This window comes from Artemia franciscana, chromosome 5 (genome assembly GCF_032884065.1).
Source record: "Artemia franciscana chromosome 5, ASM3288406v1, whole genome shotgun sequence".
In the NCBI taxonomy this organism is placed as follows: domain Eukaryota; kingdom Metazoa; phylum Arthropoda; class Branchiopoda; order Anostraca; family Artemiidae; genus Artemia; species Artemia franciscana.
Genome location: NC_088867.1, coordinates 31,130,731 through 31,155,765, shown reverse-complemented (window position 1 = coordinate 31,155,765; position 25,035 = coordinate 31,130,731). Strand labels below are relative to the sequence as shown.

Sequence of the window (25,035 nt, the reverse complement as noted above, 5' to 3'; positions counted from 1 at the left end):
AACCTTTCTTTCATTATAGCCCCAGAAAGCGGGATTGAACCACACTTTTCGTACAACCTACTGTTTGAAATACGGTCAGTCAGCCGGGTACCCAGAACAATCCGTAGGCAATTTCTCTGGAAAACATCTAGTAAATTTTCATCTGCTTTTCGGAGTGTCCATGCTTCAGAGCCATATTTGACCACTGTCATCACTGTAGCTTCCAATATTCTAATCTTGGTTTGTAGGCTTATCTTTCTATTCTTCCAAACTTTTTTTAACTGTGAAAAAACACCCTGAGCTTTAGCTATTCTACTTTTAACATCTTCACTGCTCCTACCATCTTTACTAATAATACTACCAAGGTAACTGAAGCTCTCAACCTGATCAATCTTTTCGTTACCTAAGGTCACCTGTTCATCTTCACTTATTCCTAACCTTAGTGACTTAGTCTTCTTAACATTAATTTTCAAGCCTATTTTAGCACCCTGAACTCGTAAAACCTCTAAAAATTCATTCATTTTGCTCACACTTTCATCTAATATGCTTAAATCATCAGCATAATCTAAGTCCAGGAGCGTTCTTCCTCCCCATTTGATTCCATGGTCTCCAATTGCCTTTCCTGTGCTCCTTAAGACGAAGTCCATCAAAATGATCCATATAAAGGGGGATAGAACACAACCCTGCTTAACTCCTGATTTAATACAAAACCAGTTGCTAACCTCATTTCCTACCTTAACCGCAGCAGTATTATTCTCGTACATAGCGCAAATCACTTTAATGTATTTTTCTGGTATACCATATAACGATAAGACCTTTGTTAACGCTGTTCTATCAACAGAATCGAAAGCTTGCTCATAATCGATAAAACTAAGGACCAAAGGTGTTTGACAACGAAGGGACTTCTCAATTATTAACCTAAGAGTGAAAACATGGTCGACACATCCTCTACCTTTTCTAAAACCGCATTGTTCTTCCCTTAAAACTTTGTCTACAGCATGTCTCAGTCTAAAAAGTATCTAAAAAGTCAGTCACGATTATAGGGATTTTTTAAAGATATTAATCGTCTTTTTAGAGGCGTTACATGGCAAATTATTTTCACATGAAACGATATTTTCAATATGATTATAAAATAGAGAGCTCACAATTTTAAAGTAGATGTAATACATTTATCATGGATGTTACCAGTATTACATCCTAGTGTACCCATAGCGACTCAATTAGAAGCTGGATTAACGAAGAAGTCAGAACAACTAAAAGCCGGATTAGGAAAGGGCAGCTCATTTGAATTAGGGTGGGGATCGTGTAATATCTATGCAAGTGATAATAAAACGGATAAAGAATTAATATGGAGGGTAGTCAGTGAATGCTATAATAAAACTAAAATTGTTATTTTGTTATAGAAATATGAAAAAGATAACAGTTATACCCGAAACAATATGGTCTTTGACATATGAACACTAATAGAATTGAAGTGAGAGTAAACGGATATAAATACCCACAGGAAGATTCTAAATGTGATTTCAGTGATGGTAAAGAACAATATTCTAACGCTTACCAACAATTTTTACAGGTAGGGTATAAACATATAAATGTTCATATTAGAACAATTGTAAGTTACAATGATTTTAAAACAATATATCCTTTATTTTACTTTGATGTTTAAAAGCAAGAATCGAGCATTTATTGAAGTGAATCAACTGCTGATATAGAAATTTAACTTTTATTTGATCAAGTACCTGCTAATTCATACATTTACTGCGTTATATCTTCGGAAAGAAAAGAAATCATGGAGGTCATTGATAGTAAATTATACGTTAATATATAATATTATAAGAATTTATAAACAAAAAATTAAACCGTATTTCGATGCAAAACAAAATGCAAAGTGCGAGTAACGCATACAAAAGTGAATGAGCGAGAACCTATTAAACTTTCACTTCATAAAAGACAGGTGACTAAGATTGAAAAATATGAAAATGAAATTAAATATGTGAGACCGATTTATCCTGAAACAACTTCTTCAAAATCATCCAAGATTACTGTTTTTAACTCTTCTCGAGAAAATTGAAATCAATAAAAAAGATGACTTTACTGAATATATAATTCATTTATCCCATCTTCAAAAAGTAAAAATAGATAGATGGTTTAAGAAAAAAAAAAAATACCGAATTCGAACGGAAAACATTATTGCTGGTAGTGAACCTGTTAAACTATTGATCAAAAGAAAACAAGTCGAACAAATTTAGCAAGGAAAAATAAAGAATAAAGATGTCTATATAATTATATCATATCCTCAACTGATTCAAAATGATGGCTTACTTCCATTTTTATTTATTATTTATTTATTTATTAATACCAAATACGGTAAGCTTTCAAGCTTGTCGCAATATCATTGGCTGCTGCAATAGGTAAGGCTTGTCTAACAAGTGGTGCTGCTGCTTTATGTACATATGCTGGAATGAAAATTGTTGATAAAATTACTGATTCTTCAAACGCTAAAGGTGAAGGTTTAACATTACCGGCGACTAAACCGAAAGATCGAAGTTTAAAATTACCTGGTACACACAAAATTGTCGGATCTGCATCGGAAGTGGTTGTTGAAGCTCCCAAAAACGTGGTAGACTCAAGAAAATACAAGTAGAAGTGGTTAAAGTACCTAAACAACGTGGAAAATTTAAGAAAGATGTTGAAGCTGAGATTCCACAATTCTAAGAAGGCTCGCTTCCATAAAACGGGGAACGTCATAAAGAATGAAAAATCACATGATACCGCTAACAAATATTTATACATTGAATGAATTAGGTCATATTCCTTATTTTCGAGGTATTTTTTTTTCTCGAGATAACTTACTAAGTAAAACAAAACAAAAAGAATGTGATGTAATCAATTATGGCTACTTGTGATCGCCTGGGGCACAATGGACTTGTTATTTAAATGACCCAAAGTACTCATTTGTAGAACTTTATGATTTTTGTAGAATTAAATCTGGGAGTAATATTATCAACTACTTAAAAATTTCAAATAAACAAATTGCCAGTCATTCTACTCCAGTCCAACATTTTAACGATGTGAATTTTGGTCATTTGTGTGATGATTATATAAAAAAGAAAATTTAAGGGAATGGATCCAGCGAATTTTATTTCAAGTTTATATTCAAATTTACACGGAAGAAGAATTAGAATAGAGATTATTTGTTCCTCGTAGAAATTTTAAATATTATGGATATGCTGGTAATGATTTCTCAATATCCAAATTTCTATTTAGTACTTAAGGTTTAACTGCCTCTGCTATGTTACCCCTTGCTTCTTTAAGACTTGGAATAGCTCTAATTGAAATACTTGAAAAATATTCGAGAATAGCAGAAAGAAAGGCTGAGTATAAAACTGATTATTCATTCTATTTCGAATTGCTTGCTATGTTCAAATCGGGTCAATTGACTAATGAAGAAATAACTAAACAAAAAAGGGATTACAGAAAACATTATGGTCTTTTTCCTCGTAAAAAATATTTGAAACAGGTAAAATTAAATGGTTATAACTATTGCGCAAATTTTGTAAAGTCCAAAATAATATTTGAGAAATAATTTAAGCAACTTAAATTTTTCTGAAAAACCCCTCAACCACTCTGTTATCCATTTTTTGGTGTTGGTGATCTCACATCAACCTGGGTTCTGAGGAAACCCCGCAAGTTTTTCGTTTAGAGGGAAATTAGGTGCTTCTTACTCCTTGATCTGGGGCCAAATTGTATTGACATCATCAAATCCTACATGAGGTAACAGTGAGAATACAACTGTTGGCTCGCAACCGATAATCAGTAAATCAGTATACCAACTCGGCCATGCTGGCTTATAATTAGTTTTTGTACAATCTTTTTGTTTCTCATTTGACATAAAAAAATAGCAAAAAATGCTGCAGGCTTCCTGCACCTTTCTCTTCCTGAGACCTCTCTCTTCCAAGTCAAGCGCTCTAACCATTTGCACTATCAGGGACTTATTGAAAGTTAGACAGAGATCATTTTGTTAGATAAATTATTTCCCATTTAGAAAATGTATTTAATAAAATCATCAACTAGTAAATGGAGAATCTTTTAAGCGAAATGGAAATGGAAAAGAAATATAATCGAACTATCAGAAAAGAAGATTTAAATGTTTGAATGGAATATACGATTAAAGCAAATAAACGTGTTACAAGTAAATATGGAAATACATTTTGTGTTGCTATTAATTTTAAAGGTAAAGCGTTTGATATATGCATAACAACGATTTGATTCTACTGCGCCTGCTTTTGAAAAAAATTATAAAAATTATTTAAAGGTATGATTTAAAGTTTGTTGAAAGAAAAGGGAAAGATAACATAATTATTTAGATATTGATATCGAACTATCCATCAAATATTAAATCATGTTAAATTATTAAATTTTACCAGTAGTATATATAAAATATTGAATATAAGTAATGTGCATCAATTTCTTATTTCACAATACCCATTTTGATCTTAAAGCTCATGATGGGAAATTATATTAATGTTGGAAATTTTTGTTCAAAATGGTGTGAATTCAATTGAAAATGGGGTAAATTGATGGGGTGATCTATATGAGTCAGAATCGGCAATTACTATACTACTTGCGGCCGATCGAAATTTTGAGATAGCCATTTTGTTTAAAAGAGTCTAGACATCATATAATAATGCCTCCAGGGTTGACACAAGCCCCAGAGCCTGAGAGAAAGGGTTGTAAGCTGTGGCCTCGGGCATATAAGGTTCTTATGAAAGAGGTGGTGGAAAGAACTTTGAAGGAGGTTCATTTGATTGGAAATCCAAAGTTCTAATTCCTTTATTAATATTTGATAGTGATCAGAGGTCATTTAGCCCCCCAGTGCCATCTTTTCCACAGATTCATCCGATTGAAATTTTATATTGATATTTTGTTCAAAATATTTCAAATATCATATTACATTACCCCTAGAGCTGACAGAAACGCCCAGTACCTTGGGGCAAGGGTTTAAGGCAATTTCCCTGGGACACATAAGGTTTTTATTGAATTTAAGGTTTTAGTACCCTTTTTTAGATTCCAAAGTGATTTGAGGGTAACCAGCCCCCCATGCTGATCGTTTCTTAAAATAAATCCAATCAAAATTTAGTGGCAGCTATTTTGTTCAGTACAGTTGAAAGGTCCAGTGATTACGTCTTGGGCATGCCAACCCCCCTTCTAGAGCCCTCAAGGCAAGGGTTGTAATTTAAGTAATTCTTCAATTGTTTACATATAGTATGTATTACTGGGAAAGGTGGACATGTTTGACATTTAATTTCTAAAAAGACGAAAGGCATTCAGGTGAGCCTTTTAAGGAATGTTGAAGGGGATTTTGAAGTAAATTAAATTATCTTATATGGATATGGATTTTCAAAAGGGCGAATCTCAAGAATGGATTTGAATTTTATGTTGGAGCTTTCAGAGAATGCTTAAAGGGGAAGATCAATTGACTAAAAGGTAATTTTATGCATGCTAATGCATAACTCTTACTCTTACCACTTACTCTTACATGCTAACTCTTACCACTGTTATAATCTTACCACTGTCTTCATACTACTAATACTCTTACTGCAACTACTACTACTGCAACTAAACTGCTTCAACTACTGCTTCTATTGCAACTACTGGCAAGGCTAAGATCATTAAGACAAAAAAGGCGACAAAAGGGGGTCAAATTGACACAACAGCAATATTATTAGAGCGGCTTACCGTATGAGGATAAAACTTTCAGGGTACTATGGGGGGGGGTGATCAACTGACCAGAAGGCAACAAGTACACGCTACTACTCCTATTAATACTGCTGTTACTACTGTCACTAATAATACTAATAAAATATTTCTACTTCTTCTAGTTCTCCTACTGCTACCATGACTACTATGATATTAGTGTTCTAGTACAATTGAGTGTTAGAAAGTAAAAATTTCAGAGAATATTGAGGGGAAATTTAAGCACAATTAAGACACACTATGTTCATTCAGATCGTCAAATGGGCGTATCTCAAGAATGGGTTTGGGTTTAAAATTTGAATTTTCAGAGAATGGTTAAAGGGGAAGATCAATTGACCAAAATACAATATGTGCACGCTACAACTAAGACTACTACCACTGCTTCTTTTACTTCTACTGCTGCTACTCCAACTACTACTTCTATTGTAACTACTTATAAGGCTAAGAGAATTAAGATGAAAATTTCAGGAAGTATTTGAATATACAGGTTTTCAAAGGGTATATTGGCAATATCATAGCAATGACTAATTGACAATTCCAGGACATGATGAGGGGGATGTTCAACTGACCAAAAGGCAACATGTTAATAGTACTGCTGTTACTAGTACTAATGCTATTACTGTTAATGCTACTGGTAGGACTAGCAGCGCTAATACTACCACTGTGGCTAATATTGTAACTATTCCTAAGGGTATGAAGGTGAAGTTTTCGGGGAATATTAAGGGGGGAAGGTAAACTGAATCATATAATGCCCTCTGTAAGCAGTTTGTCAAAAAGGGTGCATCAGCAATATCTTAGGAACGGCTTGGTTTGTGAAATGGAAACTTACAGGTCTTGTTTGGTAGGGGGGGGGTGTTTAACTAACCAAACGACAATATTTGGTCCTAATGCAATTACTCCCACTCGTACTCCATCAGCTGCTAATGCTACTGCTATTGCTACTGCTACTGCTGCTAAGGCTGAGGCTGCTACTATTTACTTCTGCCACTATTACTACTACCATTACTACTGGCACTACTACTGCTGCTGCTAAGGCTAAGGGAATTGAGGCAAAAAACGTGGAAATATTTGAAAAGGTATTGAACTAAAACAAAACAAACTATGCAGATACTGTTTGTCAAGAGGAAGTACCAGCAATGCTACAGGAACAGTTTATAGCATTAAGTTGAAACTTTCATTGTGTGTTGTGGGGGATGTTGAAGAAAACTAAAGGTGCTACAGGCATGCTTCTGCTAATGCTATTACTGTTACGACAACTATTCCTACTGTGTAAGCTAAGGGTATTAAGGTGGAGCTTTCAAGAAATATTTAGGCTGATGTTGAGCCAAACCAAAATGAACAATAAGCATGTAAATTGCAAAATGGTGACACAGCAATATCTCAAGAACAGCTAAAGAAAAATGCAAGGAACAAACGATAGCGAGAATCACATTGAATTGTAAACGAAAGCTTGAACATCGATATGTGGCTGGAAACTGGAAAAGACCTATTTGTGATCTATAACGCATTAAGAAATTAAATGAAATTATGTAAAAATCTAAGCTGCTGAAGCAAAATGTGTCGAATAAACTTTATTAGGTAAAGATGAACAAAAATAGACAGTGAAATCTACGGTTGGAAAACCAGAAACAGTGATGACTGGCCACAGAAATGATCTAAATAGGTCAGGTCTTTAAGAAAGAATTTGTGTTTTTCACAGGGCGGCTGTACCGAACCTGTGGTGTCTTCATGTCATCAAGAAAAGCCTCAGATTGTCTGCGGCTAAAAGACAAACTACAATGAGAATCCGTATATAGAAGCCAGCCACGTACCAAGTGCCAGTGTCCAACGGCGAAGCCGCCGTGCTTCCAGTATTATATATATAAGTGTCCATTGTGAGGATAAAGTGTGAAAGCACCCTTCTTGTTACGGATTTTTTGTTAGATGCATTGCACTTGTAGAAGTTGAACTTTATTTAAAGAGTTGGAATTAAGGTGGCATTAGCCCTACTCACATTTAATGCAAAACGGTACTAAAAAGGAATAGAAATTAAGTAAAAGTTTTGTTTTAAATATTATGACTTAAAACGCACAGACATTATTCCGTACACAAGAGGATATCTTTTAAGTTCAATGCAGCTTATTATCAAATCAAAAAATAAATTACACCTAATAATAATACTCAGTCTATTCCTGGACGCGGAGATCTTCAATCACTGCCTTTCAAAACATAATGCGCAGCGTGGTCACTGCTCCTACTCTCAGAAACAACCTTACCTCTCTTTTAATCTAACATAACAATCAATTATCCTCCTGCCCTTTGCCCCAGGGGAAACATCAAAATATTTTTAGGATATCTCAAAAATGAAAGAGCATATTGATGTCCATTTACTTTAAATGATACAAATTTTAGTTCAAATGTTTCAAAAGCACTCGGTAGATAAAACACTTGCAAATACCCATCGACTGTATTTGTTGCCCTCACAAAAGCTTTCACCATAGCATATTAAGATTTTAACGCAAAAAGGGGGGAGGGGGGGGGAGGAGGACACAGCCCCCCACATTTATGGTATAGTCTCTGTCATTCTTTACTATCACTTAAAAAAAACCTTCTCTCTAAAAATTTTACCCTCAAGACGTTTGTAGCCTTCTTTGAAGGTTTTTCTATTGTCCTTAGAGCAATGAGAAATTGACATGGTATGTTCATGCAGCACGCAAAGATTACAAAGAGTGCGGGTTAAAAGTACACTAAAAGGGCATATCCTGATTTTCAAATTCTACAGTATATAACAAAAATGAAAAAGGTTTTTTCACCAGTTTGAATTCTGACTATTAAGTGCATTGGGACAATGAAAGTTTCCATAGGATTGCTGGTAGGCCAATAGAAAACCATTATTCCTATGAATTATTATTAAGTTCTAAAATTTGCTAGTAGTATTCCCGAAAACAAAATTTTATAACTAGTATATGAAACATATAATTTGTGCATATTTAGACCTGGTGAGGAGTCTCTAAAAATTGGCTCCAGGGCGACGGTAGAAAAATTTTCAGAAAACCTGGTAAAAAGGCCAAAATTTATGGTTCTAAGAATTTAGTTTCACTGAAAGAAGAGGGAGTAAACTGGTAGAAGGGACCTTCTTCTTCTTGGAAATGAAGAAAAAACATAAATAAAATACAAAAACGCAGGAATCTTTACCTTTCTAAAATATAACGTTTTTATCCCCCCCCCCAAAAAAAAAAAATCCCCTGGAAAATTCGCTCCATTATTTCCCCTAGGTAATTTTAGAAGTTCATTAGAAGAAAAATTGAAAGATCAACTCACCTGTTTAAGTCAGTGGCAATGCCATAGCGTTGCCTATTGTAAAGAGCCATAAAGTTTCAGTGTATTATTATTTATTTGTCTGTTCATTTTTTCCCAAAGGCACTTAATATAAAAGGAGTGGTCGCATAAACTTCGGGGGGGCACATTTGATTTCAAACTAAAAGCTCTAGTGCCATTTTTAAGAGTTAAAACTGATTAGAGGACTATCACCGCCCTCCCACACCGTTTTCTCCCAAACGTATCAGACCAAAATTTGGATACAGCCATTTTATTCAAAATAGTCCGAAGGTAAAATAAACATACCTCTTGGGTTGACAACCCCTCTTGTAGTTTCCGGATTAAGGGCTGTAAGTTATGCAAATTGCTCATTGTTAACTTAAGAGATTTTAAATTGATAAAAGAGGGCATGTTTGATCGTGGATCTCCAAAAAAGCTTAGAGTATTAGGGTGAAACTTTAGGAGAATGTTGAGAGGGAGGCTAAACACGATCAAAACATACTTTGTTCTTGCTGGTTGGGAAAAGGTAGCATCAGCAATATATAAGCAACGGCTGATGGTATTAGGTTGGAACTTTCAATGTATGTTGATGGGAAGATGAGATTAGATCGGAGGGTAGCCAGCTCCTCTCCCCCTGCTTGCTCTTTTCATTTGTTCCCTCTCTTGAGTGACCAAGAAGGCTAAAGGTATAATGGTAAAATTTTTGAGGTGTAAAAGGTATAATGGTAAAAGGTTGAGGGGAGTGTCAAACAAAATCAAAACACACTTTATGGAGTAGAGCTATCATAAAGGCGCAATAGCAGTATCTAAGGAATGGCTAAGGGTATTAAATTGGAACTTTAAAATCATGTTGAGAGGAAAGTAAAGTTGAAAAAGGAACAAAAGGCTACTCGCCAGCCTCCTCTTGCCTTTTTAGATGCTACCCTTTGTAGCGATAAAAATTTAAAAAGCCATTATTTTCAAAATAGTTTCAAGGTCTAGTACCTATGCCTCCAGGGATGCCTCCTGGGGTGCCCCTGGGAAATAAATTATCCATTCTTAACATGAACCATTTATCATTGGGAAAGGGGGGATTATTGATCTAGTGTGTGTCCAAAAAGATTAAGGATATCGAGGTGAAATTTCGGGGAATCTTGAGGGACATGTTGAGCTAAACCAAAGACACTATCTGTATCTAGGTTATCATAAGAGGCGTATCTGCGATATCTTATGACCGGCTAAGGGTCCGAATATTAAAACAAAAGACACTATTTGCATCTTGGTTGTCAGAAGGGCGTATACAAAATTTCCCACGAACGGCTGATGGCATTTCGCTGAGCCCCTTAGTTCTAGAGTCGTTTTTGGCATCTAGTCCTTTTTTATATTTGGAAAGTCATCACGCATCCATGATTTTTCTTTGCCAAAAAATATATACACCCAAACATTTGTAAATGAGTGCTTTAAACCTCTATAGTAAAGTTTTGTGATTGTTTTATTGTTACGGAGGGGGCATATGCCTCATTGGGGGTATCTTAATACAAAACGTCCTAACTCTCATTTAGTCTTCAAGTAAATTCAGAGTTAGTTCTAAGGAAAGGGTGGATGGGGTTGATGGGGGGAGGGGGTTAGAGGCAGACACTGATATTTAATCCTACTTGATTTCTGGGAATATTTCTGGTCTTTACTGTTATTATGAAAGTAAAAAGTAACATTAAACCCCAAAATGAACAAAACTTATTCTTTATAGGAGGTAGGCCGCCCCTAAATCATCCCTAATCTCCCAGTCTTGGTCGTAGAAACTTCAAATGATAATCATTCTATCGTAAATTGAGAATTTTAGTCCTTTTATTATAAGTCAAAATGATTGGCGACAAACCAAACTCTGTCCTAAAAATGTTTTTGGATATCTTGTTCTTTATTTTAGCCTTTACGATATTTGATCGACTTTTGAGGCCTTTTTTTTACTTTCTCTGTGACTGCTAAATTTCGAGTGTGGGAGAATTTTCCGTAGATGGAATTATGTGTGGAGAATTATCAGTGGTTATAAATTTTCCGGAAGGCATTTTTCGTGGAGAGGGGGGATTAAAAAAAAATGAAGAACAAAAGAAATATTACGATATAACAACAATGCCGTCAAAATCTTCGACGCCAACAAAATGTGACTCAAAATCCAGTAGGTTACAAATCAAAGATGCCATAAACAACGCAACTCTTTATTACAAGTCAATAGGACCCTTCAACGTTCTATGTGCTCCCTGAAAAGCCCTCTATTCTCCTTAGGATGTGACAACAACAAAAAATCTCTCTCATTTGGAGGTTGTTGCATAGAACGAGATTTAAGATATATACGAGCTTACCACTTGCCGAGAGCCGGGGCCGTATCGAAATCGGCTTCATATATTTTTCTTAACTGGCTCATTGACATTTCTGGCCACTAAAAACGATCTAAAAAGGTCATAACTTTGAGGAAGAATTTGTATTTTCCCATAATGGTTGTATCTAACCTATGATGATGCCAAGACATCAAGAAGAGGCTCATATTGTCTGCCTTTACAAGATAAGTGACAATGGGAATCGATATAGACAAGCCTGTCGCGAAGCAATGACAGGGCCTGGACTCGAAATTGGCTATATAGCTTATTTTCTTCTATCTTCTACCGTATCGAAACTGGCAAATTGACAATTTTGGACACAAAGAGAATCTAAATAGGTCACAACCTTAAGAAATAATTTGCATTTTTCCTGGGGTGGCTCTGTCGAGCCTGTGAGGGCCTCACGACACCAAAAACAGACTCAAATTGTCTACGATTAGAAGACAAGTGACAATGATAATCCATATGTAGGAGGCTGTCACGTGCCGAGTGCTGGGGCCTGGGGGCGAAGCCGCCGTGCTCCCGATACTATATATATATATATATATATATATATATATATATATATATATATATATATATATATATATATATATATATATATATATATATATATACATATATATATATATATATATATATATATATATATATATATATATATATATATATATATATATATATATATATATATATACATATATATATATATATGTATATATATATATATATATATATATATATATATATATATATATATATATATATATATATATATATATATATATATATATATATATATATATATATCATATATATATATATATATATATATATATATATATATATATATATGGATGTATATTGGTGTTAATTATACGACGCAATTTGAGAAAATGATCCAACATGCATTTATTCAGACAAATGCGAAAGTAGACGAATACAGATTTTGACTATATTTCATCCTTTTGACTGGATTCCTCTTAATGCACTAGAACAACAAAGTTTAATGTACATCTAACAAGAGTGGTGTGCTATCGTAATGTTTGCAATCTACTCAAGCATTGCTTTCAACAATCTTCATAAAACATAAAGTTTATTTTTCAAGCTTAGATTTGAGTCTGGATTCAAATTGTATGTTGAATACAGGGAATTTGGAGTCAGATTCAACTCCAGATTTAAACCTAGTATAATCCAGTCTGGATATAGCCATAATTGCATTGGTAGTGTAGCTATCATTATACATTATTTTAGATTTTCGCCTTCATAAGCTGCTCTCTAGCCAGGATCCCGCCAGCTTACCAACCAGTCAATAGAGGTTCTTCCAACTCTCGGACAGACAAACCTTTTATTATAACCGCTGATTTGCCGATCAATGAGCATGAAGTAAGTGTTGACCAAAGGCAGAGCAGAAGAAGCATCCCAACATCAAGCTATGGGACTCCAGGATACTATGAGAGTCAGATATTCGGTAAGTCGAGCTATTCCTATGTGCATAACGAATCAGCAAGTAAAGGGGTCTGTCTTTTTCGGGCAAAAATTTTTCCTTGAATGGGAAAAAAACACTGAGTATATTCTTGAACAAAAATGTGTTTGAAGAAGTAAAGGGAAAGTCTTGGAGCTTTAGACTCAACCCTCCAGTGTGAAAAAATGCACTGATTTGGACTTGTTTATAATTTTCGACTGTGAAACGGGTGTAAAATACCTTTTTCCATTTCTAACAGAGGGGGGGGATGAAGAACCTCCCTGGCTATGGTCTTGAAAAAATAGATTAGGATAAGATAATATTTATTTCAAATAGGAGATCATAAGCTGTAGTTGAGCCTAAGTTGCTTCTTATGTCAAATAGAAAAAATTAACAGGAAAAAAACAAGCTTAAAAACAGAAACAGGAAGAAACATTAAACTAACCTCGAAAACAAATTAAAAACAAAATGTCACCCATCAGTAGAGAAATTTAAGTAATTTAGATTATACAAATAGAACGTCAACGTCAAAAAATAATAAGATAAGCTTCACACAATGAATGACAAAAAGGATGAGGGAAGAAAAGGGGAGGATTCATCTTTATTACAGGTAATCATTTAGGGGTGGGGTCTTCTATGTGTTTCTGTGAATAATTTTATCTTGGGTTTCTTTTTAGCAGAACAAGGTAGGAAATGACTAGGGAAAACGAATTATTCTAGAGGTTATGTTATTGAAAGCACTATTAGCGAAACTTAAGAAATTTTCGCTCTCCTTTCTTCAAGGCCAGCCAGATTGGTTCTGCGAATAAGGGAGATATAGAAAACCTTATCCACATTAGAAAGAATTCTTAGGCATCTTTTTTAGACTCTTTTCCATCCAAAATTCCTTGGAGGTGCTAGGATTCCAAACAGGACAGGCATACTCAAATATAAGGGTAAAAAATCAGAGGAAAGTTGTCTCAAACAGTACTATCAGGACATTCAAACTTTTTAAGGAATTTAAGAAGAGAGAATGCAGTATTTGCGATTTTTAAAATATAAATACCGCGGTTCACCTTTTTTTAATCTCTTGAGGCCATTACATCCAATTGTTTCAGAGTACAAATCGACTTTTCAGGAACACGTGGAGTCTTAAGAATACTGTTAAAACTTCGACTTCGAGGGATTAACTGTCACATCATTACGAACAGCTTTATCTAATATCTGCTTCCTCCATATCCATAGAGCTATTTTTTTCAATTTTTGTAACGTCTCTGAGACAGTTTGGTTATTAACAAATTTCCATCTATCTGAAAAATCAATACCAAGGTTGTTTATGGACGGGGCCGGACTATTCAATACACTTCGGATGGGGCACACTATTTTCAGTTGAAAGAGTATTTAAATATATGCTGAAGTACTCTACTACACGTCATCTAATGAAAAGAAAGATGCAATTATCCTATTTAAGTTGGGGTTAGCTTGGAATTAATTTAAGAAGAATTTTATCAATACATTGTTGTTAATTAAATCAACTAGATCTAGATATAACATAATCGAGCTAGGTGTTAGGTTGATATTAGGTTCATCAAGACTGCTCATAAAGTGAACAAGATAGGTGGGGGTAGATGTATAGAATAAGTTCCCAAATTGCCAAAGTTAACATTTGAAATCGTTTTTACTTTCAAACCCTTAGCTAAAACTCCTTCATTTAATTCGGAAAAAACGGGAGCAAGTGTAACAGTCTGACATCTTAAAATCTTAATTGTTATCTCTTTTTTTCCTAGGACTGACAAAACCTAATTTCCAACGACTTTAAGAGCTTACCACTAGCAGTTGGGTCAAGCAACAAAAATGGGTGGATTGTAAATACATTGTTCAAAGTCTAGGGGGGGGGAGGATTCGTCATAATTTTTATTTCGAAAAACCTGGTCATTAGCTCCGCAAGTCTGATTTTTCGCCTCTTGTACTCAATTCAAAGATGTCTAATTGCGAATTGCGTTGTAATATTCTGCTTAGTCTGGAATTTTAATTTAGCCACACCGTTTGGCTATTGGATGCCGGTGAATCTAAATGCATCTGTGAAACAGATCACGAAAAGAATCACTTAGGGGAAATTATTAATTCGTCAAATGATCCAAACAACTGAGCTTGGCCAAGGATTATTGTATTATTGTTTCCTGTCCCACTTCAGATTGGAATGTCCTGTCATCTTCAATTCAACTCTGCGAGCGACATAGCATGTATTGTTATGATAGATGTCACTGCAGTATCCAGTAGTAAACATTGAGACCTAACACAAAAATCACAATAGCGAATAGTCGAAATTTTCCACTGAAGTAAGAGCAGAATCTGTCAATGAAACCTTCAGGTCTAGGTTCCTGGGCTCAAGTTCTTAAAATATTTTTTCCTGAAATCGAAGGTTTTTATCTACCTTTTAAACGGGATTAGTTTGGGTATCTTCTATGGACTTGTGAACATGGCACCTAGAATGTAGCTTGGGCAACCTAGGAGGCTGATCCCACTGTCCCCCGACTTCTTGTATGGAGTACTTTCTGCAACATTTTGGGTATTTTTATTGAAGATACGTTTGTTGGTATTTTAATTGAAAATTGCCCACTCCTTGGGCTTTAAAAATACATTTTACCCTCCTATTCTCCGTCCACCCACCCCTCCCCCCACAGGCACACACACTTTCGTAAATTGACGCTCCTGTCTACAAGATGATATAGGACATATGGACTTTGAAAAGATAATATAAGTCTAGAAATATCAGAAACTGTAAGATTCTCTTGGGAATACTGAAGGAACACATCAATGCGGGACAAATTTTAAGCAGCTACTATGTAGAGACGAGGCTTCAGGCAATACGAAGCTTTAAGGGATATTTTAGTCCTGTAGAAACTACTTTTAAAGGCCTGCTATCGTTCCTGGGTCCCTTGAACAGTGAAAAGGGTGAACTAGCTCCTGGCATTAGTAAAGTAATGAAATAAAAGTAGGTGAACGCTATGAAACATAAAAGAGAACCTTGGACGAAATCATAATAAATACGGAGATTTCGGGGGCGAGGGTGTTGTGGCCTGAAAACTGATAATTGAATGTTCAGCTTCACAAATCTAAAATTCAACAAGCACATCAGCTGGGATTCAAAACGAGATCACCTTTCCAATTTCAGTATATTTTGTTATAGTTGTATCCTATGTAGACTTTATGTCTATACATTTTGTCAAGATTGATGCTAATTTTAACATTACTCTTGGTTTCTATAAAAGTAAAAATTGGTTTTTGTTCACAATTTATATGTGAAAATCGCATCTTCAGCTTTAATCTCATTTTAATGATAAGATGACGCTAATTTTTTTTTTTTTTTTTTTTTTTTTTATTAAAAAAAGTGAAACATTACAAAAAAATATAAAGTGATAGAACAGGAGTGGAGCTAGAGGACACTTAACTATTAAATTCTCGGAATTTTTACCATAATTTCGCATAATTGTCGTATAAATCTCTTGATCTTCAGGTCAGGTTAGGTTTTGCGATTTTTATTGCCATGTTGAAGAGGATGGGGAATGTCGTTGGGATTTTCGCCCTTGTTTAAGGTGTCCAACTGATTTCGAAATTAAAAATTTTATTTTGTGTGAATTTGCGTGAACGGTGATTTGGAGATAATACTAGGAATATAGCTCAGTAACTCCTATGACTTGTGCTTTAATTCCAAAAGCGACAAAAGAGACTGTGGTTAGAGATATTCAGATTTGATAGGATATCGGTCAAGCATATAAACTTTTTTACAAAGGGACCCGGCTAGTGTTTCCCCTTCATATTTTTCAAAATCCCTAAAAACCTGATAGAAAATTTCTAGAAACCCAATTCCCAATACCAAAACCTCACGGTTCTCCATTTTCCAATTCTTTCAATGTCATTTGTAAAGCCTCGTTATACAGACTTTTAACAACAATTATTCAATATGACTTAGTTCAGTTTAGTCTTGATTAACAAATTCCAGCACTGGATTCTGAATTTGGATCAAATAAAGAGAAGCTACTTGTCAACACATCTGTCTCAGTCTGACTGAAAATTTGAAATTTAAAAATAGAAAGCTGCTTGAGATGTACTTCAAGTAATACATGAAAGTTGAGAAAAAAAAAACAATACATGTTCAAATTCGTGTAGCTAGGAGTAATAAGGCTTAGAGGGTGTAATAAGATGAGTAAGTGAAGTAGACTTCAGTTCTATTCACTACTATGTATGAACTATCAACAGGTTTGATCGGTTTAATCAGCACCTCAGGATTGCATACGGTAGTCCAACTAAGCAAAATATTAATTTTGTGTGACTATTTTTGGTATTTTCTGCTATTAAGGTCTCTGCTATAATGGTTTCTGCTATAAATGCTTATAACATGAATGCAAAAATCCATTAATTGCCTCAGAATCCACAAATATTTAGAAAAAATAAAACAAAAACTATTTTCAGTCAGAATCAGAATCTAGTTGGCTAACTTTTCGCAAAGTGCGATGTAGGCTTTTGTGGGTGGTGGTGAGAGAAAAAAGGGGTTTTAAAAAATGGATGGAGTGCCTTAAGTCTAGCATTCAACTTCTCAAAAGAGGAGCTTGTCTCTAATGGAGGTAGGGGAAAGCCGGGATCATCCTTTATGAACAGAGGATCCACGGAGATTCAATATTTAGTTTTATACACTCTCCAGAGCACGGAAGGATGCAAGGAGTGGATAAAAAAAGATGGCTTTAAAGTATTTACTTGCCTAGTTGAGGATCCTTAGAGGTCCAGTAGGAACCCAATTAAGTTTTATTCTATATAGCAGTATCACTTTAAGCACACCTTTCCGCTTCTATATCTGTACGAAATAGGGATTGCACCCTATACATTAAACAGAATTGGAAAACGCTCAGAATCTCCACTAACGAGAAGACTGTTTTTTTTTCCCTTTTATATAGAAAACAGAGGTTTCTATACCTTAGCTGCTGTTGTTTTCATGCGGTTGGTTTCATTTTTCATTGATGCGTTATATAGAGTAAGAGTAGGAGCTAAAATTAAGTGGGGTTTTCCTAACTGACGTCACTGGATGAAAGGTGGTTACAATACACCTTATTAAAACTATGGAAAAAAAACATATAAAATAGGGTGTCTTTGTTAAGTACATTCTCGTTGGAAAATCTGTTCCGTTTCATGCAAAGACCAATTCGATGCATCTTGCGCTATGTATGGCTTAAGTCAAAAATTCAAAGGAAATTCTAAAATTATTTCATGGGTAATTTTTTTTTTTAGGTTTCGGACAAAGGCCCTATATGGGCGGAAGTGGAATTCAGATGCGCTGGAGACCGAGAGAATTAAATTCATTGAATAGCTTTAATGCATTCCAGTTTTCAGGAGGATATCCGGAAGCTGCCTGGAATTATCCTGGATATAGTCACGGGTACACCTATTTTCCTCAAATGTTGAGGCCCTTTCAATTATCCAGACCATATCAGCCCCACCAACGAAACGTTGGCTACAATCCGACAAGAAGCTTGTACTTTCCTGTTCGACCAGAACATTCTTTTGGAAATAGCCTAGTTAACAATTATGGAAATTCGCTGTCAAGCCGTTTTCCACTGCTACCAAGTGCTATTTCTATTCGAAGCGTTGAAGAGACAACCCCCCATACAAAAATTATGTCTGAAACCACAAAACCTGTTCGACCATAAATAATAATATATGTCATAGATCCTTGTTTAGAGACCAAAATATATATATTTTCAGTATATTTTGAAATAAAGTTGTATTCATTTGGGATTGCTTTGACATATCATAGTGATGTAATTCAAATACCCTGTTAGGTAAGTCATTAACTAGTTACTAACAACAATTGTATTTAAAGCATTTAATGCAAAGAACGATGTGTCTTCTATGTTTAATCTCCTGACCTCGGCTTACAGAACAGATGGTAGTAGAAGACTCGGGGAGGGTTCAATTGTTCACAAATTTCGAGTTCTAGCGCCGCTACCTAAAGGGCAAAAGCTATCAGACTGTATGATAATGTACTTTAAACGCCTAATGTGCCACCATATCCCCAATTCCTATCAGATCAGTATTTCAAGATAGCAATTTTATCCCAACGCTGGAAAGAGAAATGGGCCTACGAAGATGACACGGTTTGTGCAGTCCAGAGACAAGGGCTTCAAAATATGTAAACAACCAAGATTGAAAAGAGGCCCTATAGTTCCATTTTAATAAAAAAAAAAAATACTACGCCTTGTTATGCTTTGTCATGCAAGGATTTTTAACCTGTGCCACTCGAGAACGCTAAGTAGTGCCCTTGGACCCATGTCCTGACAAGCTTTATTAACTATCATTGGGAAGATCTAAACTATCTATTATTGTCCAATTAAAGCAAAGATGACCTTCAAGGTCCTCTTTGGTTTAATTGGAACGTAATGGATAGTTTGAACTGAAAGTTTGTCTATCCAGAATGGTCTTTTTTGATAAGGTCAAACTAGATAAATTATCATAAATATTTTTACGTTTTTTTCCCAGAAACTTCATTAGCCATAGGCATATTTACTAAAGCCTTATACTTAGGTGTTCCTATGATATTACAGACACGCTCTTTTAATAGCCTGGATGCGCACAGTAGCATTTGATGTACTTCAGCACCCCCTTGTCACTACCAGGAGTTTCACCTTGTTCCCTTTAGCCTGTTCAGAAACAACCAAAATCAAAAATTCCCCCGGGGCTGTGGGGCACTTGGCATCCCCGAAGGTATAGTTATTAGACCCTTCTAATATTTTGAGCTAAATATTCTTTTTAAGCTCGATTAGTACTGGGGGGGGGGGCGCCTGAAAAGGGCAGGAAAGCTGATCACACTTTGATCCCTCTTCAACGTTCCTGTCAGTATACAATAAAAGTTTCAACTTATGATTCTCAGCCATTGCTCAGATATTACTAATAAGTCCTTTTGACAACCAGCATGCTGACAGTCTGTTTTCATTTTGTTCGATTCCCCCGTAACATTCATGAACATTGTTGCAACCAGAAGAAGTCACCGTCACAAGGAACTGAAGTCACAGTCGCGAGTAGTTGCTGTGGCAGTTGCAAGTAATCACAGTCGAAGTCACAAAAAGCCGTATTTGCAAGTTTCGGGCTTATACCCTTAGCTTTCTTTAAGCGTTTTTAAGATATTGCATGTACGCTTTTTTGATAGCCTGGATGCACATACTGTCTTTTAATGTACTTCAGTACTCCCTTTAACATTTCCTGAAGCTTCACATTGATACCTGTAGCCTTTTTGGACACATCCAGGATCAAACAATCTTCCGGAGTTGGGGAGGAGTCACAAAGCATCCCCGGAAGTATAGTTACTATACCCTCTGGTTATTTCGATTTTTTTTTTATTAGGACTGAGGGACAGGGGTATCTGAAAAGGGCAGGAAGGCTGGTCACCATTCGATCCCTCTTCAACATCCCTGTACATATTCCCTGAAAGTTTCAACTCAATATCCTAAAATATCGCTGATGTGCCCTTTTGACAACAAGCATGCCTAGAGTGTGCTTCCGTTTTGTTCGAAATCCCCTACAACATTCCTGAAAGTTGTTACAACTAAAAGTAGTTAAAGTCGCAAGCAGTTGCCGTCATAGCCGCAAGTAGTCATAATGGCAGTCGCAAGCAGTCACGGTGGGAGTCACAACTAACCTCATTGGCAGCCGTAGTAGTAGTAGTAGTGGCCCTGAAAGTTTTCAGTAAATACCCTTAGCTATTCCTTATCTGCTTAACGTCATGTCTTATCTGCAAGACATTGCAGATACGTCCTTTTGATAGCCTGGATGCTTATGGTGTCTTATACTGCTACTACTACTACTAACAACTCACCACAGTATCTAGCCGCCTGAGGCCAATACAGCTAAACACACTCAACCTCCCTCCCAACCTTTCCAAAGCCACCCTCTTTACACCCTCCCAGAAAGTTTCTATTGCCTCTAAGTTTTTCTTTACGACATCATCCTATCCCAACCACGGACGATCTGATTTCCATTTAGCCCTAGACTATTAGCTGAAAAGGATAATCATCCGCAGAACGTGACCTAGCCATTTCAATTTTTTTCTCATTATAACTCTTGAGAGCGGAACTGATATGCACTTTTCGTAGAGAATACTGTTTGAAATACGGTCAGTAAGTTGGACACCCAAATAATCCATATGCAATTTCTCTGCAAAACATCTAGCAAATCTTTCTCCGTTTTACGGAGTGCCCATGTTTCAGAACCATATTTGACCACTGTCAACACTATAGCTTCCAATGTTCTAATCTTGGTTCCCACATTTATTTTCCTATTCTTCCAAACTTTTTCAACTTTTAAAAATTACCCTGAGCCCTGGCTATTCTACTTTTATCTTCTTCAAGGCACCTAGTGGATTTACTAATAATAATACCAAGGTAAGTGAAGCTGTCCACTTGATTGATCTTCTCGTTACTCTACGTCACCTTTTCATCTTCACTTATTCCTATCCTTAGCGACTTAGTCTTCTGAAAAAAAAAATTCAAACCTACTCTACCACCCTAAAATCGCAAAGCCTCTAAAAGTTCATTCATTTTGCTCTCCATTTCATCTAGGATGCTTAGGTCATCAGAATACATAATGTAGGTCCTGGAAAGTTTTTCTTCGCCATCTGACTCCGTGTTGCCCGATTGCCTTTTATGTGCTGCTTAAGACAAAGTCCATCAAAACTATTCATATAAATGGGGATAGAACATAATCCTGATTAATTCTTGATTTCAAAGAAAACCAACTACTAACCTCATCTTCTACCATAACCGAAGCAGTGTTATTCTCGTACATGGCACTAATCACTTTAATCTATTTGTCTGGTATGCCATACAGAGACAAGACCTTTGCAAAAGCTCTTCTATCACCAGAATTGAACATTTGCTCATAATCTATAAAACTAAGGACCAAAGGTGCTTGATAACTCAGGCACTTCTCAATTATCAATCTAAGATTGAAAATCTGGTCGACACATCCCCTACCCTTTCTGAAACCGCACTGTTCTTCTCTTATTACTTTGTCTACAGCATTAGTCAGTTTAAAAATTATCATACTACTAAGTAATTCGCTACCTACAGAGACCAGGATATTGCCTTGATAATAAAAAACGATTAATCTGATAATAAAAATATCAGATAATAAAAAAGGAAAAAGTTTGAAAGATCCTCTACACTTCCTAAGACTACACTGTTTTTCTCTTGGAACTTTATCTACAGCATCTCTAAATCTAAAAAGTATCATCATACTAAGTAATTTACATCCTGCAAAAACCAGGCTAATGCATCTACTATTACCATACTCACTCTTATCACCTTTCTTATACATGGGTTTAATTAGGGTTCTCTTAAAATCGTTAGATACTTCCTTTTTTCAAAATCACATTCATAATTTTCAGTAGCTTATTTCTAGCCTCATTGTGACCATATTTAAGAAAAACATTTACCACTGTATCAGCACCTGGGGCTTTATTTTTTTACCCCTTTTAGTAGGCTACTATCACTAATTCTTTCTCACAAAAACAAATCTTCCTTCACATTAATAGTGTCCCATTAGGTACTAACATGAGGCCCATACGCCTTCGAATCCCGGTGCCGGCGCGTTTTTAAGACCACACAGAAAAGAGATTCTCCCAATGCTGCCATCGACTTAACCAAAGTCAAAGATGGCAGTATTGTTAACTATAGTTACAGATGGCGACCTGCTTTCTTTTCCAACAACACATTTGTTTAGCTTCTAAGCAGATTTCCATTGATTTTATGAAATTTATGTCTGGCTTGGAATCGAGAATGAGACTCAGGATTTCTCATGGTAAAAAGAGGACACGTTAGTCATCTAAGCCAACAAGTCGTTGATGATATTATGTTCTTAGAAATACATTCTAGACAATCAATGCATTGTTTATGGGCGTTAACCAGCTAATGTTAAGCGTCACCATATCGTAACAAGTTGATTGCACAATCAATTTCTCAATTGGAGTTGGATAGATGGTAAATGCTATCAGTGATTGGTTTTTGGACGCCTCTTTGGCATCATTCCGAAAATATATATACCACAGTGATTGAAACGCTTGCTGGACAGAAATATTCTCTTATGATCAATGAAACTTGTTTCGATCTCTAAAAATTGTAATGACTACAGCCGGCCAAGTATCCTTTTTGCAATGTGATGGTCCTGAGCACACCGGTTTTCCATTACCAAGGCTTGTGCATGACTTTGGGCCCCCACATTTCACTCCAGGCCCCATGCCCTCTCCAGGGCCCTAATGTCATATTGCTTTTTCTTTTCTGTTTTTAATTCAATTTTTTATTATTATTATTTTTTGGACATAGAATATCTTATTTTTAGAACTTCCAATTTTTTGGGACATTTTAATTGGACTTGTAATTTCTTTGGAATTAGGTTTATTTTGGGACATAGAATTATATTTGAACTTAGAATTTCTTAGGGACTTGGAATTTTGTTTATTTGGAACTCGAATTATTTTGGGACTTGACACACACACAGGCGTGGAGACAGAGACACAGAAAACACGTAAGCCCGCAGAGTCCGACACACAAACATACAAAAACAGGCACTGAGACGGAAAAACACATTAAGCAACACAGGCACGGAGAGAGAGACAAACAACACACACATACACACAGAGTCAGACACAAAACACACGAAAACAGAAACAGTGCATGGAAAACAAACAGTAATACAAACAGGGAGGCAGAGAAAGAGACAAAAACACAAACAAACACACTGAGTCAGACACATAAACAGACAAAGACAGACACAGGGACAGGTAAACGTCAGGCACAAAGGCACGGAGAGAGAGAGAGAGAGAGAGAGAGAGAGAGAGAGAGAGAGAGAGAGAGAGAATACACACAAACACACAGATCCAGACACACAAGATCACAAAGACAGAGACAAGCAAGCACACATTCAGACACACAAGCACAAAGAGAGAGAGACAAAAATACAAACAAACACACGGAGTCAGACGCACAAACACGCAACAACAGACACTGAGACAAACAAACATACAGCTAAACCCACAGGCACACAGAGAGAGAGACAAAAAACACACACACTCAGAGTACGATATAGTTATGAAGAAATAGAGACAACAAATATGCAGAACACACATAGTAAGACCCAAAAACACACAAAGACACAGAAACAGGCAAACACAGAAGCAAGATGAGAGATAGATGGAGAGAGAGAGAGAGAGAGAGAAAAAATACACACATAGTCTAACACACGAACACACAAAGACAAAAACATAGATAGGCAAAGACACAGTCAGACACACAGGCATAGAGAGAGAGAGAGAAAAAAAACATGCATAAACAAACAGAGTCAGAAACACAAACACTCATGACAAACACAGAGATAGCAAAGACACAGTCAGGGCTACAGGTACCGAGAGAGAAAGAGAGACAAATCACACACAAACACACAGAGTAACACACAAAGACATTTACAGAGATAAGCAAACACATAGTCAGAGACAAAGGCACGAAGAGAAAGAGAGAGGCACAGCGAGAGAGAGTCAAAATACTTACAATCACATAGATTCAGACACACACATACACAAAAACAGATACGAGGACATGCAAACATTCGCTCAGACACATAAGTACAGAGAGAGAGAGAGAGAGAGAGAGAGAGAGAGAGAGAGAGAGAGAGAGAAGGGAGAGAGAGAGAGAGGTAAAAACACATACAAACACACAGAGTTTGAGACAAAGACCGATACAGAAACATGCAAACACTCACTCAGACACGCAGTCATAGTGAGATAGAGAAGCAAATAGCCAGTCAGACACACGGGCAAAGAGAGAGAAACAAGCAAACCCCCGCTCTGGCACAGAGCCATAGAGGGAGAGACAAGCAAACATCCGCTTAGACGCACAGGCACACACAAAGACAGAAAAAGATAGAGAGAGGGAAAGAGAGAAAGAGAGAGAAAGAGACAAAAACACTTACAAACACTCAGAGTCAGACAAACAAACACACATCATAGAGAAAGAAACAAGCAAACACTCGCTCGGAAATACAAGCACAGAGAGAGAGAGAAAGACAGACAAGCAAACACCCTCTCAGACTCACAGGCACAGAGAGAGAGACATAACGCAAGCAATCACACAGAGCCAGACAGACAAACAAGCAAAAACAGACACAGAG

At 36.1% G+C, this 25,035-nt stretch overlaps 2 protein-coding genes across 2 annotated transcripts in view; both read left to right on the top strand.

Annotated features, from left to right (window-relative positions):
* The first annotated feature begins 8,547 nt into the window (after positions 1–8,547).
* On the top strand, positions 8,548–18,611 carry LOC136027258 (uncharacterized). The gene is made up of 3 exons (XM_065704333.1): positions 8,548–8,587; positions 12,639–12,855; positions 18,112–18,611. Exons 1-3 carry the CDS (start codon positions 8,564–8,566, stop codon positions 18,528–18,530), a joined length of 660 nt encoding a protein of 219 aa, XP_065560405.1. The 5' UTR covers positions 8,548–8,563; the 3' UTR covers positions 18,531–18,611.
* LOC136027257 (heat shock 70 kDa protein cognate 4-like) overlaps positions 13,302–25,035 on the top strand; it is a 36,215-nt gene continuing 24,481 nt past the window's right edge. Inside the window, exon 1 of the mRNA XM_065704332.1 lies at positions 13,302–13,310. The gene's annotated coding sequence lies outside the window, so the exon portion shown is untranslated. The remainder of the gene's footprint in view (positions 13,311–25,035) is intronic.

Bases quoted from the DNA above. Each gene is read 5' to 3' on its own strand.
- LOC136027258 (XM_065704333.1), top strand. From the start codon at position 8,564: ATGAAAGTTTCCATAGGATTGCTG. The intron at 8,588-12,638 runs GTAGGCCAATAG...ACATTATTTTAG, and splicing joins AAGTTTCCATAGGATTGCTG to ATTTTCGCCTTCATAAGCTG. The intron at 12,856-18,111 runs GTAAGTCGAGCT...TTTTTTTTTTAG, and splicing joins CTATGAGAGTCAGATATTCG to GTTTCGGACAAAGGCCCTAT.